Source organism: Gopherus evgoodei, chromosome 4 (genome assembly GCF_007399415.2).
Source record: "Gopherus evgoodei ecotype Sinaloan lineage chromosome 4, rGopEvg1_v1.p, whole genome shotgun sequence".
Classification (NCBI taxonomy): domain Eukaryota; kingdom Metazoa; phylum Chordata; order Testudines; family Testudinidae; genus Gopherus; species Gopherus evgoodei.
Window position 1 is genome coordinate 59,671,800 of NC_044325.1, and position 17,102 is coordinate 59,688,901.

The window sequence follows — 17,102 nt, forward strand, 5'->3', positions numbered from 1 at the left end:
GTTGAGGTTTGTGGATTTGTTTAGTGGAAAACAAATCTTTCCAAGTTATTGTTTATACAGTAACGCTGGTATCCATCAGTGCTGGATTAAGGCAATCTGGGGCCCTGAGACAGGGTCACCACAGCCCTGCTACAGCCCTATCCCTGGATTGAGGTGATAGTGTTGGGTCACCCACGCACAGTCCTCTGCTTGGAAATGGTTGAGTAGCAGTACCCTACACAGCTCGGGTGTGGGGTGGTGCAGAATGGTGGCAGAGAGCAAGTTACAAATGATTTCTGTGCTTGGGTGGGAGTTAGGATGAGGGGCACAGTGGCAGTTCAGGAGGGTTTCTCCCAAGGAGGTGAGGAATAGCAGTGGTGGCTGGGGCTCCCTTTCTCTCTGGGCTTATCCCTAACACTGAACACATCTACATTGCATTATAAAACCCGTGGCAGCATGTCTCTGAGCCTGGCTCTACAGACTCTGCCTCACACGATGGTGCTAAAAGCAGCAGTGTCACTGTTCAGGCTCAGGCTGGAGCCTAGGCTCTGAAACCCAGGGAAGGGAATGGGCTTCAGAGCCTTAGCTCCAGCGCAAACCCACAGTGTCTGCACTGCTGTTTTTAGCACCACAGTATCGTCATTAATTGTATCCTCTCATCTCAAAAGTTATTGGTTCTGCATCGATGTTATTAGCTTTTTTTATTTGCCGATTCAACTACTGCTAGTTTACCTCGTTATCTAGTGCCATAAACAGGCCATAAGCACCTAGGTCAACAGATAACAGATATGCCTTTTCAAATCTCTGAACAAGTGGCAGAAGAAGCTCCATGCACTGTCCTTCATGTGGGTCAATATATTTCAACACAGTTGTATTCGAGAAGGATTATGTTGGGTCAGAAAAGGTTTCAAGGCCATGCCCAAGTCTGTTTCTGTCTCTATTGTTAGTTTTTGTCTTAGAAGTTGTTTGAAAATGGCGCGTATGCTTCTGTAATACTGAGGGCCACCCTCCTCTCTTGGGGATGAGCTGTCATCAAGGAGCTAGTCTAGGATTCAAGATCTAGGTCCAGTTCTCTGCTCTGCCACAGACTTCCTGTGTAACTTGGGCAAGTCATTTAGTGTCTCAGTTCCCTGTATTATTAGGGGATAACAGCTCTTTGCCTTCCTCAAAGGGGTGTTTTGAGGATACATAAATTACAGATTGTGAAGCACTCAGCTACTTTGATGATGGGTGCCATTGAAGTATCTGAGATAGAGATCTCATCATAACAGCTTTAGGTGGAAAATGGCCTCTACAAAGTCCATTTGTTCTCTTGTGATGACACCAAGTTCAAACAGCAATACAACCCACTGACAAACCTAGCAGACAGGTTTTCTGAATATCAATCCTGTTGACGTTCTGAGATGCAACTTCAGGAATTGTCCATTGTATTTCAAATGAGGTTGGCTGGACATGTCAGACTCTTATTTGAACTGCAGAATTGCCTTTGCTGTGCAAACTTCAGCCTCAAACGGCATTGAAATAGGGGGCAAGTGCCATGTTAAAGATCTGCAGTTCTCCTGAACAGAATGGCTAACCAGAAATGTAGCTCCATTCAGGTAGCTGCTTATTAAAGCAGATTCTATCTGGGCTAACATAGGCATCCTGCCATGGGCTTCCCAAACAGAATTGTTGAAATCTCTTCACCAGAACCAGTTTGTCTCTAGAGAAAGTCCCTGTGGTAGTTGATAAACTGCACAGACATCTCTTTAACACAGGGGATTTTTTTAAGAGTTGGGAGAACACAGTGTTCTGTCTAAAAAAAATTAGTCTGTGCCCTTGATTGGGAGTGATGGAGTGTGGTGGAGGGTAGGGAGAAGAGGAGTGGAATTGGAAAAGAAATAGATTTAACTTTCAAGCTTCCAATGGGTTGAATTTAAAAATATTTCCACAAAAATTAAAAATACCCTAATCGAGTCCTTTCAGAGAAAAGCTGTGTAGCATTTCCAGTATCCCAGGGTTTTTTTTAAAGTTTGTATTGCATAACTGAATTTAAGAAATGTTGAACTAAATATGAGTTTCTCATAGTGCACTTTGCAAGTTGGTAAGCAGTTAGTGCTTTCTAATTGCTTTTTGCAGCTGACGATGGATGTCTACAAAACACACCAGACACAGCAGAGTTCAGTAGAGAATACCAGCTGCACCAACACCTTTTTGATCCAGAACATGACTATCCCAGCCTCGGCAAGTGGGTGAGTAAACTATTCTTATTTATTTTTGCTGAGTGATGGAATGACTGCTGGGTCCGCTAAATGGTACCGCACAACTGTAAGAAGAAAGCTGTGGATTCCTTTTGCCTGAAAAAAAGAATCATTTGAAAGGAAACTTCTTAAAGAGATGTACCTAGACCTATTTAAAAGAAATCAGTGTCAAAATAATGGCAAAGAAAAGGTGAAAAATATATTACCAATCAGAAGGCAATGAAAATTACAGAAAGTAGAAGCCTCTAGCTTATCACCTGTCCTAAAGCATGATGATTAAGAACCTATTAAATCTAACGACCCAAATGGATTGTATTCCTACTACAAGGCACCGACCACCAAACCTATTTATACGTTTTTAGCACAAAATTTCGGGTCACAACTATAGACCAGGGCCCAGATTTTTAAAGGTTTCTGGTCATTGCTTCATTCCGCATTTAAGGCCTAAGGCCCAGATCTTCAAAGGTAATTAGGTGCCTAGTTCCCAGTAAAATCAAAGGTGCCTAAATACCTTTTGAGGATCTGGACTTATGTGACATAGACAGTTCAGTCCCATTTTCAAATGTGACATAGGCATCACTGACTTTCAATAAGACTTAGGCTCCTAAGTCACTTAGACCTTGCAATGCTGAGCAGAGCAATGCCTAAATACCTTTAAAAATCTGGGCCCAGGAGACAAGTAATTGGAGATTATACTGTTAGCTAACAGTCATTCATGACCAGTTGCCTCTACTCTTGCGCAAGCTGAGTGATAACTTTTAATATGACTACATGCAGAGTGATTTCAGCGGACTACTCGTGGAGTAAGGTATAACTCAACATGAACAAGGGTGGCAGAATTGGGCCTGTACACACTGAATTTTATTATTAATTTAGTGAGACCAGGATCAGGCCTTAACATTACCCAGTTGAAATATCCCCACTCTGAAACTTCCATCATTTAAAAAGAGACTCTTTCAATAAAATTACATTGAGACGAAGCTGTATTACTAAATGAATTGAATTTTTTTGGTCCATGACCAGTTTTTGAATATATCCTGAAAAACAAATATAGCAAGCAAAATAGGGGCAAAATCTTGCTCTGTTCATACAAGTAGTACAATAACTTCAGCAAGACTACTTACATGAGAACGCAGGCCAGATTTGGTCTGAGGAGAATTCCGCTTCTTAATCTTAAAAGACACACTACATCAATTTGATATCTAATACCAAATCCAATGTAAGGTACCATAAAGACAACAATTACAGGTCACCACTAGTACTTGTAGAACAACTCAAGAAATCTCATACATAGTTGTAACTCTTTAGTTTAGCTAAACTTATGCTAAACCACCTTTCCATATGCAGATATTGATAAACAGACATGCTTGGCAGCGCCTTCTTTTGCCGTAATCATGAGACAATGATACATCATTTAGGACCAGCCCAGTTTAAGATTTATAGCCTTAATTACTTCACTTATATTATCCCTAAAATTCTAGACAGAGTCAAGCCAAAAATCCAAATATTGGAAACTCTTATTGCAGTCTAAGTAATTAGCATCAAAGGTTGTAATATTAAAACACCATATGATGAACTCAGTTTACTATTTATGCCAGATAACATTGTTAGTTTTCTTATTTTTCATACGTAATTTATTTTCATAATGCCACTCTGAAGACGATAAAAACATAGCTGCAAGTTTTTGGACTATAATAATATGTCAGAACCAGGGTACATCAAACTAGGTTGTCATTAATGATATACATGTAACAAATTGTAGGCAATCATTAGTTAATATTGTAAGGTACCTTATCTTGAGCTTTTTTGGGTTATTTTTTTAGTTTTCCATCAGTTGCACTAATTCAGGAAGAAACTTCCCACATATGGATTAAAACAAATTGTTTGCTCCCCAACCAAAATTATATGAGGCAGCAGCAAAGCCAAGTCCAGGTCTTTTAAATTAGAGATGAAACTGCTGCTAATATCCATGGTCAAATGCTCTGCTGAGATCCAGGGGATCCCCCAATTGCTTCCTCATCGTACATTGCTATATATTAAAAAGATAAAGAAATGCAGTGAATGCTGCTATTGTAAGTGGATTTTACTCTGGGAGAATTATAGCTGAAGGGCAGTCTAAAAATGACCTAACAGATTTTAAAAATAAGAGCCAGGTGATGAAGTGGTACAGGCCGTTCAGTTTTAGATCACTGTTTGGAATCTGGCTTAGATATGAAGTGAGTGACCAGAACTAGTTGTTCATAGCCTGTGAGTTGTCTGGTACACAACTATGTACACCCACATCCTCTGACTCCCCACAATATTACCATAGCTGCCTTTAGTTGATGCATGTGTTGGCAATCTCAGCAGAGGGACCAAGGATGGTATAGACATAAGGGGTGAAATATTGTATTATTCTAAACCAGATTTTCCCAAATGGTCTATGTTATAGGAGTTTGTAGATTCCTGTAACTAAGAATCACCAATACCCATAGAATCAGGGTATCCTCTATATCAGCACAAAACCTGGCCCACTGTCAAGGGCACATAGGGCAGGGACCAACACCTAACCCAAGCCCCTTTTTTGATCTTGGCACCAGTGGGTCAGTGAACTACACTGTCTGTTCTGGGAGCTGACAAAGGGAGCACAGATAGACAGCATGTGTTCCTCTCATATTAATAATCAAAGCCAAATGATAGTTGCAGGTTAAATAATGTTGATTTGTTTACGAAAGAGAGGGAAGAAATAGATTTTTAAATAATAAAATAATTTACTTGAATGCTTGTGTAGTTGTGGAACTTGTATATTACTCGTGTGTGTCTGAGAGAGAGAGAGAGACTGTTACTTCACGTCTGAAAACATCATTTGTAAAGGTTAAATAATGGTAGAAATAACCTCATATGGCAGAGTCCACAAGTCCATCTTTGTGCCAAATCTATATAGTTCAGTTATTTAATGGGGATACTAATATGTAAACAATGATAAACTTATCTGATCATATGTAAGCATCTGTGTCAATTCATATTTTTTGTCTGAAACAGAAATATCCATAGATTGGCTTGTTCACGTCCAACTCTTATAAATAGTGATTTTTATGCTTCAGAGGGAAGGGCTCCTAAAAGTATGATGGATTAATTTTTCTTGCCATGGAGAAAATGCTTTCTTTTTCCTTTCCAGCCATAGACCACCTGAGGCTGGTGAGACAACTGAGGTCACATGAGTCAGATGGCTCCTGCATGTAACTACTGGTTCTCCATTCTCCTAACTTCTGGCCAGAGAATGTTTTCTTTTTTCCTTTTTCTTCCTTTCTGGTCAGACCTTCTTTTGCAATAGGGAAGTATTTTCTGTCTGAACTCTGCTTCTCTCTACCCTACAGCTTATCTCTTAAACTGGTGACATCGATCTAGAGAGGTGCATTAGCTGTTGCTGGCTTCCAGAAAAACTTCCACTGAGATGATTTGTCTTTCACATAGGAATATTCTTAGACTGACTGACACCAGAAGTTTTAAACATGCTCATGCTGTGAGAGGCAAGGAAAAAGAAGAGGCAATAGAGTTTAGTCAGGCTATCTGACTCATAATGATACATGTGGAGAATTAAGACAATGACATTTTTGAATAACATTTGTTTGTACTAAATAACATGAATTTCCACCTCATCTTGAGGCTAGAAACAGTGCTGGTTTAGTTTATCAGTTAGAGTGGGTGGACCAGAGCCAGTTAAAAAAAAATAAAAAAAGTAAAAATGGAGAGTGGGAATGAAAGTGCACCAGAAGACAGAGACCTCAGTATGAAAGAAATTGCCATCCCTGATCCTTAGATCTTGTTCCTGTAGCTAGCACTTTAGAGATTTCTGTTTGTACTGACTTTGTTATGTTTACTTAATATCAAAAGATGGTGGGAAGCAGAACAGTATAATATGATAGCTTAATCTCATGCTGTTGGAGCTGGAGTCTGCAAGTGTTGAAATGAGAAAAGGTGTAATTTTTGGACATCTCAGAAAGATCAGTTTTTTGCTTTTAAAACTTGACCTTGGGTGGTGATTTTGTAAGCCACACACCTCACCTCCTGGGTGTGGTGCTCTGTCCCATCTAGTGGCACCAAGACCACTTAGAGAGAGAGTTAAATGAGTCTGCTCTACAGCCTTAGCTAACATCCAGTTGGGTTTTAGCTCATGTGGTAGAGGCTCATGCACTAAGCCCCAGACGTCCCTGGTTCAATCCTGCCCGCTGACGACCAGAGTCTGTTGTGTTACACCTTTGTCTCTCAGAAGGATATCTCTTCCACTCATCAGGGATGGTTCTATGTAAGCAAGTGTGGGGGAGGATATCTGTTCGTATTTTTATGGTAGCCCTGTCAGGCTAGTATAACCGAAAGCAATTGCTGTTCAACAAGGGCAGGTGGCATGAAATGTTACAAAAGAGGTGTAATTCACAGCTGAGTTAGAGGGAGGGATTCTCATCAGTTTTGGCACTGCTTGCTTACAAGAATAGAACCGTTGAGCAAAACATCGGGATGGTGTGATTGCAGTACACCCTGCCATTTGGCTTTTCATCAGTGGATTGTCCATCTAAAGAACAAGGAATTTGATCATTTTTCAGCCTGATTCTGAAGGCAGTTGGATGTTTTAAAATAGATTTTTAGAAATATATGTACACAGTTATATGTGCATTTCTATGGTAATTGTGCATGCTAACTTCCTGTTATCAAACAACTGACTTACAGCAAGTGTAATAATCAGGAGCACCAATTATGTGGATACATTTTTGCCCAAGCGCATTTCTAAACACTGGAGCAGCAATAATGATTATTAGGAAGGGTTACATCAAGGATTGTTGACCCTTTTTAATGTTGGACAGTAACAACAGATTATTCAGTTCAATTTGGTATATTTTTATTTGGTACTGTACGTAAAACTTCAGATATGAAGACTATGTGACCTGGAGATTCTGAATTGAATGATAAAAAGTATTCCTCAAGGTAGTAAATGTACTGCATTGCTTTTGCATGTTTCCTTTTAAGTAAGTTCCGCTAAATGGTCATGTAAATCCAAAGCATGGAGGTGGGCAACCTCATTTGCTTGAAATTATCACCAATAAGATCTAAGGAGAGATTCCACCCTCCATGCACCCATCTATGGCATTAGCCAGGTTGGTTACAAACATCATAATTTGAGTACTTAGGCCCCAGTTCAGACCCTAATGCCCAGATTAAATAACTGGGCTGGATGTTAGGGAAATGCACAGGGAGAAGGGGAAGGAAATCATCCACCCACCAGGTTGTATGAGCTGTATGCTGTTCTGAGGCCCAAACACATATGCCCCTTCACAGGCACATATTTTCAGATTTCCTGTTACTATATGAACCCAATTTTAGATCATGATCCATGACCCTATCTGCTCTGTGCTACACATTATACTTAAATGGAAGTTATGGTCTTAAATCATTTCCAAACAGACTAAACAAAATATGATCTTGTTGAGCAGGAACAGTTCAATCGTGAGGAATTTTCCTGCCTGATACGAGTGTTAGCTTTAGTAGCCATGCACTTTTTTCTGTGACAGAAACTCCACACCCCCAGTGAAAAGTATAAGGTCAAACAGTGTTTGAAGATAAACTGCAAATGGTGTGCTGGTTCCTATAGGGAATAATTCACACATCTGCCTTTTTTAAAACGTTAAATTGACGTTTTCCCCAAGTGAGTTTGCATAAATGATTGAAGCCAAGAATGTCTCTCTTTGGCCAATTTCCTCTCTGTTCCTTTGCCTTTCTGGCACACCCCAGATGAAATAGTTGAGGTTGGGCAAGAGATATGCCTTGTGAATTTGGGTTTAATGAACATGAAATGTACAAAACAGGCAGTTTTAGCAAATGTCATTGTAGCTCTCTAAAATGTTTGTTTTTTTCATATCAAGGCTGCACGAGGGTAGAAATGTTTTGTGAATTTGTCTCTCATCCTCTCTTTATATGATGAATGTTAGGTCAGTTGTTTATAGCAGAATTAATGGCATTGTTTATATAATGTTTGCCTTTAAAAATGTAATTCTTCTCTCACTGCATTTTCAGGTTGCTTCTTTTTTTTTCTTTTTTCTAAAGTATAATCAGAATTGAAACAAAATCTGTTGAGCATGTGTCTGATATTCCAGACCTTATTTGAGTTCACTACATGTATGAAATATAGCAATATGTGGAAACACTTATACAAACTGTGGTCACAAAGTCATATTTTTTTCCTCATCATAACTTTCCTTTCTGCCAAGACATTTTTTGGCAGATTTTAAAAGGTTCACTCTATTAAAAATGTTATAGACCAAATGGTTTTTAGAAACTTTATTGGGGGCACTATTTAAACAAAGGAAGGATTGGGCACTGAAAGAATTTTAGCAGAACTTCTTTGCATAGAGAATAGTAAATATGTGGAATAAAATACTCACAGAAACAGTACGAGTGACTAAGATAATGATATTTTTAATGGAATTTGGAAAGCATATATAAAGAAAAACTTAAACAGGCACAATTATCATTTCCAAAAAAAAAAAGGAAGAGAGCTACAACAGACTGGTATCCCTTGGATTTTTTAATTAATAATTATTTCCTTGCTCACTGAGGCCCTGTACGCACACACACACAAAAAATTACAGTTCAGTATAACATCTCAGACTATCTAATATGCTTAGGTTTAATTGTTGATGACACTGACTATCCCTGAAGAATAGCAAAATGTAGTATTAATAGCTGCAGTAATCCAAATGTTTCCTTGTGGTTTATCTTTCCAATAACATGACATTCTAATCTAAACTAGTTTCTGAAATGTTCATATTTAAATAATATAGTCTTGCTTTAAAAGAAGAGTTAACCAAATTTGATCCATATTTATATTTTTTTGTAGAATAAGAATTTTCTCTTTGAGAAGATAAAGGGTGGACCAAAAAGAAGAAAAAGGGTAATTGTCGGAACGCAACTTGTTTCATTTTAATATCTTGTTTCTGTGTAGAGATGATAAAGATTAAAAAGGTAAAATCCTATTGCTGAAATGAAGAATTGGACTAATACATCTGTATTATTACTTAGAATACTACTTCAAGTCAGGACATTGCTGAGATAAACTACAGTGCCTGCTTCCATAACAGTCCACTAAGCCTAAATTTTATTATTCTATCACAGCCAGCTGCATTGCATTCAGAAGATATATTCAGGTGAAAAGCTTTCACGTAAAATCTAAGAATTATATTAACTGGCTTTTTAAATAGGTTTTATTTTGCATAGGAAAAGATTTTGAATAACATGGATAATTTCTCCTTCAAACTGAGAGATATGTGTAAAATCCACTACCAATGCTAGATCCCTATAGAAAAGAATTCTGCCCTCAGATGCCTGCGTCAACATGCTGTAAGGGTGTAAATCAAGGCAGATTTTGTCCTTATAATTGATGTAGTTCCATTAGTTTCAGAGAAGTTACTACTGATTTACCCCAGGTGTAAGAGGAGAATTAGGACCATTATTGTGCATCCAGCTGTGTCACAAACACAACGGAATGGGTTCTTCTCCTGATGACTTAACACAGAGTCCAGAGATCATGCAGAATTTTTGCATCCTCCATCTCTCTAACCCCTAACTTCTCTCACTGCTCCCGTCCCTTCCTCTATCTCAGAAAAGGTATTTATCATTCAACTTTGTTGCTGCTGCATTTGTCTAAGAAGAAAATGGGACTTTGAAATTTAAAGTGCATTTTCACACTGAAAAGTGACCTTGTTGAATATGGCATCAGGGGTTCCATATTTATTAGAAAATGAGTAGTTTTTATTTGGAAAAATTGAAGCACAAGTAAAAAATTGTTTTTCTAACTTCCTACCCTGCAATCTGAACCAGGAAGCTGGAAGTCAAGTTGAGTTCTTTCTGATTCACACATCACCAACAATAAACATTCCACAATCAGAATTAGTTATCAATTCTGATGATTACTACATGACCCAGAAGAATATCCACCTCCCTCTCCTAGAGTTATGTTGGTTTTGCAGTGCTAACAGGGAGAAAAAGCATCAGTGCATTGTAAGTCAGTAAAGTAAGCAGATGTGCCTCTGGGAGCAGATACGTAGCGTAGTTTTACATAGTAGAACTGCACTTTAAGATAAGATTAGTGAAATGTGCACATCAAAAAGAAAGAAAGATGTTCTCTGTTTGCATGCTGCATGAGTTAACAGGGAATGTAATGCTTATCATCCTCATATGAGAGGAAGGGTGGCTCAGTGACTAGGGCACTAGCCTGGAATTTGGCAGACAAGGATTCAGTTTTCTACTCTGCTACAGCCTTCCTATGTGACCCTGAGCAAGTCACTTAGTCTTTCTATGCCACAATTTCCCATCTATAAAATGGGAATAATCATTCCAGCACCCTGTCAGTCCCCGTTTTCCACTGAAGAGAAGAGAATCGAGACATTAGCATTTTATTTAGATTACACTAAAGTTTCTAGTCAATCCTCTAATTTATTTCTCCACTTTGAAGGACTGCACAATAGGTACAAGACCTTTATTCTTTTCAGTGGAATAAATTATTATTGCATTAAAGCTTATTTAGGGGAAAAATTGATTTATAAATATTAAAATCTTTCCCTGGGAGCTATTTGTTTCATGCACTGAGAAGAAAAATTAGCAACCAGAGAATGAGTTTTAATATTTGCAGGTCAATCAATTATTTCTAAATAAGCCTTGTGTCAACATTCTCCTCAAAGATTTGTAAAGCTGCTTGATGAAACTATATTATATCCTACTTTTACTAAACATTACAAATTAAGACCCTAATCACATAAACACTGTGTGCATGTGAGTAATCCGTTGAGTTTATTTGATTTCTTTTCCTGTTCAGATAAAACACATATAGTATATTACTGGTTGGTCTGGTCTGGTAGAAGCTTAGGGTTCTTATTTTCCATATAGTGGAACTAGTTCAGAGGTAGGCAACCTATGGCATGTGTGCCGAAGGTGGCACGCAAGCTGATTTTCAGTGGCACTCACACTGTCCGGGTCCTGGCCACCAGTCCAGGGGCTCTGCATTTTAATTTAATTTTAAATGAAGCTTCTTAAACATTTTAAAAACCTTTTTAAGTTACATACAACAATAGTTTAGTTATATATTATAGACTTCTAGAAAGAGACCTTCTAAAAACATTGAAATGTATTACTGGCACACAAAACCTTCAGTTGGAGTGACTAAATGAAGACTCGGCACACCACTTCTGAAAGGTTGCCGACCCTTGAACTAGGCTATGCTGGACTGGAATCACTAGAGCAGTGACAAATACACTAGAGTAATCATATGGAGGGCGCAAACATTCCAAGAGTAATGATATTGGCATGCCTGCTTGACTGATAGATCATTGGGAAGGCAACCTATCAGTTTACATTTGACACTCAGATCAGTAAAAATTGTTTTATATGTCCATTATTGCTAGTTACCCTAGGATATATTTTCTCATTCCTAATCAGTATCTTTTTAATTAAAACATTTTTTTTTCAGAGTCTGAACCCATATCTGCAAGGACAGAGACTGGATAACGTTGTGGCAAAGAAGTCTGTTCCTCATTTTTCAGATGAAGACAAGGGCGCTGAATAAGCACAATAAAAATGAATGATGAAAACTCATGCCACCCTCCCGTAGATCATAATATTGCTTACATATAATCAGCTATTAAAATCCTTGCAATGGCAGCATGTTTATTATTTATATAATTATGGATGAAAAACAGATGTATTTATAACATTGTTCTCCTGGATAATGAAAATATGATTCTGCTTTCTGTTAAATTATGGTAATAGGACCTTTTAGTTGTTTTTGTTTTCATCATGGAGCGAGTTTTTAAAATATAGTCATTTTAGTAACTAACATGAGTTAAATAGCATTAAACAGCAGCTTGTAAAACAGAAGATATAAAAAATTGTCCAGTTTAATTCCAGTGTTTATTCTTATATTTTCCCATGATTGACACATGAAAATTATAGTTTTATTTTTTGTTGACAGATACTGTGATTTAACAAACTGAAGTAATGATAAATGTTGTTTTATCCAGATACTTTCAGCTTTTGGTCTATTTTAATAAATATTCAAGCAATCTACAGTGTTTACAGAGTGACATTTTCCACAGTATTTGGAGGATAATCTGCCTTAGCTGTTGCTGTGCTAACTAGAAAACTGTGGTTTGAATCTATATACTGAAGTATTTTTCCTGATCAGTTTTTATCATTTCACTATCTCATCCTTCCCAGATACTCACACTCTCACCTTGGCTACCTGCTGGTACTTCTTTAGTTTGCAGACTATGAAATCCAATTTTTTTTGTGAGTGGCTACTGCATTTGCATATTTAAAAAGCAGCCCAATTCATACTCCTGTGGAATGCTATGACTGAGGAAAATAACATTTGTGTCTGATAACAAAGATTTCAAGTCAGATGTAGCTTATTTGTAAGTGGGAGGCTCTCCGTTGTTTTTGGACATAAGGTGTCCTGTCAACCTAAATTCCAGGTCATGGGCCCCCTCTAATAAAACAGGGATGATCTTATAAAAATCAGGACAGGTACCAACCCTACCTGGCCCCAACCCAGCACTTTAAATATTCAGTATGACCCTTAGCCTCACCGCAATACAGTCAATACAACTCTCATCATCAGTCAGCTGATTGGCAGTCAACACATGCACCTCTAAATATCCAAACTGGGCTATAGTGCAGATGAGATTCCCAGCTGTAGGCTAATCAATAGACCTCATCCTGGGCCTTCAACTGTACCAATAGTCTGGCGATGGTAAGCCCCATATCAGGCTACGTAAATTACTTGCTTTGCTGCAAGAGAAAAAAGGTGAAAAGGGACCAGCATCTATTTCATGGGCATTTAATACTCCTGTGGAAGAAGCCAGGTGAAAACCTGAAAACCTGTAGTCCCTGCTTAGCAGCCTAACCGTTGGTGCTCCACCACTGGTCTTTAAGTTGCAACTGGTTAGCTCACCTCAGACACCCTTGTCATGCTGGTGGACTGGAGGAGGATGCTGTTTCCTTCCTAAACCAACAAATTGATATCCACCTTACAGTCAGATGAGCTGTGATGGGGCCACCAGATCCAATTTTGTTACTTCTAGAAGCTATCTGGCATTGCTTTCCAACCCAACAGGCCACATTACTCACTTGATATGTATTTTTCCTACATATCAAATGCCCTAGATTTTATAGCAAATGGGCTCACCTTATATTTATAAACCTCAACCTGTGAGACAAGATACACCCCACTCAAAACAAACAAACAAACAAAACAAAACAGAACAAAAAAGCTCAACAACTTAGATTAAACAAAATGAACTAGGTACAAGACTGACAAGACTGATAGGAGCTGAAATTCTACTTGAGTTTATATGCAAGTTCACCAGATTTCCAAAAACTGGACTGAAGTGAATTTTGAGTTTCCTATTGTAGCAATTAAAGCTGAACAAATAATTAATAATATATTATTTATTCACTGATTTCTTGCCTCTCTCAAACTTTGCAAGCAGATTGCAAAACTCTAGAATTCACTCTACCTTCTGAATTCATCGTGCGTTGCTTCCCAGTCTTTCATTTCTTACAAAGATTGTATGAACAGAATCTTTGAGTTGAAGGGAGTATGTTGTAGGGTGAGATTTGTAATTGGATAGGGCAAGATGCTGAGCAACCTCAACTCCCAAAAACTTCATCAGACATTGACTGTACGCAGGATTTCACAGGGTCAGATCCATACTTCCTACTTATCAAGCTTACTCAACCCTTTAACTTGTTTTCCTGCTTATTCTCCATTCAGACCAGTAGTACAAAGAAATGATTCATTATCATAGGTTGGCTCTAAAATAGAAACCAAGGGCTATATGTCATAGCATCAGTTTCAGAGCAGAACTTTCCATTGATTTCACTGGCCCAAAATATATCCCTAAGCTTCTAGCTTTGCGCTGCCTGCTGTGGCCAGACAGAATTGTAGCAAGACAAGGTGGATGAGGTAATATCTTTTATTGGACCAACATCTGTTGGTGAAAGAGGCAAGATTTCAAGCTCCAGAAACCCGGAGAAGAGCTCTGTGTAGCTCAAAAGCTTGTCTCTCTCACCAACAGACATTGGTCCAATAGAAGATACTACTTCATCTGTGTTGTGTCTCAAGTAGCCGGGGACCAACATGGCTACAACAACACTGACAGACAGAATTTGAGTTAGTTGAGGCCTTTCCACACTGTTAGGTCCCATAGAGCTGGAAGAGTGTTTCTTCAGATACCTCCCTACCCCATGCCTTCTACACTGTTAGGAAAATGGTTCTACAGGGTCTCCAGGTTTACCATATAAAGAAAGCCCATTTAATTAAAGACTCAACCACTAAAGTGACTCATTTTTTCAATCTTTTAATCCCTTTCATATGCCATTCCATGTTATTTGTACTTTGTAAATGCATAGCATATAAAGGGAAGAGTGGGATGTGTGGTTTGCTTAATACCATCAAAAAAAACCTAATGTCTGGTTCCTTTAAGAGCAGCAGGCCTCAGTCTCTTTATCCACACTACATGGTGATGTGATAATTAGGCACCACGCACCAACTAGATTACTTCTGAGGTACCGTCTGATAACTGTTTACAACTTCAACAAGGCTTGAGAAGCTGAGCCTCCCTCAGTCATAGATCTGTATGGAGATGGGAAAACAAGTTCTAGAGTGGTGGAGGGTTGTTTGTTTGTTTGTTTTTAACTTTTTTAAACTTCATGTTACCACAAATTCCTTAAAGGAATTACCTGCTAAATGAAATCAAATTTATGGCAATTTGCTGAGTCCATTAAGCCCCTTTGACTGTATATGAAATTAGGACACCCCCAAAACACTATTGAGAAACTTTAACCTGTGGCTTTTGTATTCTTGATAACAGGATTAACAATTCTATCTTCAGCTCTGTGTATGGTCTGCCTTTCTGAAATGGGATAGACAGGTCCTTTCACAATCAAAAGAGACCAAAGATCCAAAAAGAATTGTAGTTTTACATAAAGACCCCTCAATATCTTCCTCAGACATGCCATATTTCCGCTCTTATGGAGTCAATCAGGAAATATGTCAAATACCTTTTTTTTCAGTTAATTGTGCACATTGCTCAAATACAGTAATATAGTTATATGGCACATCAGTCAACAGTAGTTGAATTTTGGTTTGGTTTTGGGAAGTGGAGTTTCTGAAAAATTTGAATTCAAACATTTATGATACTTTAGAACTCAAGAACCACTTTATGTTGCTACAGTTGTTTTATACTTCAACTCTTTAGAATTAAAAACTTTACATTGTTAGGTATTTTACAAATGTCAAGGGGCATAATTAACTCTAAAGTGTTTTAAGATACAATTTGTATGCAAGAAGCTGTACAAAATAAAGTGTATTGCATTGCAATGAAATTTTTGTCTGGTAAAAATATCTAAGAACTTTCTATAACATTTGAAGTGTTAAGTAAATGAAAGGATATAATTTATGCCACAGTATCCTGTGTGTGTTTATGTGTAAAATGCAGTATTTTTGTCATTTTAAGATATATGATAATTGTTTAATCAAATCAATTGTAAAGAATATAAAGATGCTAACCTGCAAAGCAATCTAAATAGTATAAGAACGGATAATGAGTTAACTGATATAATTTATTTTTATTGGCACATTTGTGTTTATCTAAACAAAGTCCCTTTTGACAACCTTATTCAGTGCCTGATAAGGGACCTTTAAACAAACTGTGCAGTAGCTCCAGCTAGTGCGAGATGAGATCTAGTAGGGTTTTAGTGAGAACATTTTTCTGAAACTAATGTTTTGTTGCAGCATTTTACAGAGACCTATATTACTTCCTACAACCCTACCATTTGCCAAGAAGCTTTTCAGTTGTGTGAATCATGGGAGAATGGCAAGGAATAGGACAGGGAAGACTGATGACAGCTGGGTTGTTAGGGCACTGATGTTGAAGACCTGGGTTCAAATCCCTGCTCAGCAGGATTTGAAGTGATCTGGGATGCAAAACTCTGAATCAACCAGAGTAGAACCATGAAGCTGGGCCTCCCACGTACCAGATCAATACTCTGGCCACCCAGACCATTTTCACAAAACACATTTGAAAAATTTTCTTCACTATGGACCAAAACCAAATTTGAAAGTTGCGGTGGACTGGAATTGTTCTCTGGTCAGCTCTAGTTGTAAGATGGTGGGTACAATTCCGATCTCATTTACAGCGGTGTAAAAGTGGTGTAATCCATTGCCTTCAATGGCATTACTCCTGATTTACACTGTTGTAAGAGACCAGAGATCAGGTCTTTGGATTTTTGGGATGAATGGGACAAAGAGTTTAGACTGCTGTAAAGTTCTCAGGTGCGGGTATATTTACAATGTGCTGTGTGGAAAGAGACAGGGAAGGTGGGTAGATACAGAGGACACAGCCAGTAAAATCAAACATCAATCCATGTCAGATATCAATCTATGTCTACTACTGTTCTATTAGCTGATGCACCACAACCAGGTTTAAATTCCCTCTGGATCTATTCCCTCTTTTGTGCAGGATGACACTGGATGCCAGTGAAGCAAAGGATAACATTTTCAGTCATGCAGGACCTCACCTCTGTGTCTCAGGTCAGTAGGGTCTGGCACTGCCTCTCTCTGAAATTAGACACACATCCTGATCTATACAAATTAAAAGGGAAGGAAAACCCTTTAAGAGGAACTGAAATGCTTTGAAATTAAAAAACAAAAACAATCCTGCACAAGTGCCCAAGTCCCAGTGCATGTTGTGTGTGTACATTAAAAATTGCCAAATACAGTTTTAAACAAAATAACTGGAAATTTGTTCCTCCTTTACTTACCTAGCAAGAACTGTGTTCAGGTTGCCATGCTTCCCA

The 17,102-nt window shown here is 38.1% G+C and overlaps 1 protein-coding gene across 2 annotated transcripts in view; it reads left to right on the forward strand.

Moving 5' to 3' along the window:
• LOC115650046 (neuroendocrine protein 7B2) overlaps nucleotides 1–15,686 on the forward strand; it is a 99,771-nt gene extending 84,085 nt beyond the window's left edge. Inside the window, exons 4-6 of one of the 2 annotated variants that reach the window (XM_030559403.1) lie at nucleotides 2,098–2,210; nucleotides 9,088–9,141; nucleotides 11,713–15,684. In XM_030559403.1, coding sequence (XP_030415263.1) covers nucleotides 2,098–2,210; nucleotides 9,088–9,141; nucleotides 11,713–11,808 — 263 coding nt within the window. In that variant the 3' untranslated portion in view covers nucleotides 11,809–15,684. Of the gene's footprint in view, nucleotides 1–2,097; nucleotides 2,211–9,087; nucleotides 9,142–11,712 lie in introns of both variants that reach the window. The other variant, XM_030559402.1, reaches the window with a different exon arrangement.
• The last annotated feature ends 1,416 nt before the right edge of the window (nucleotides 15,687–17,102 follow it).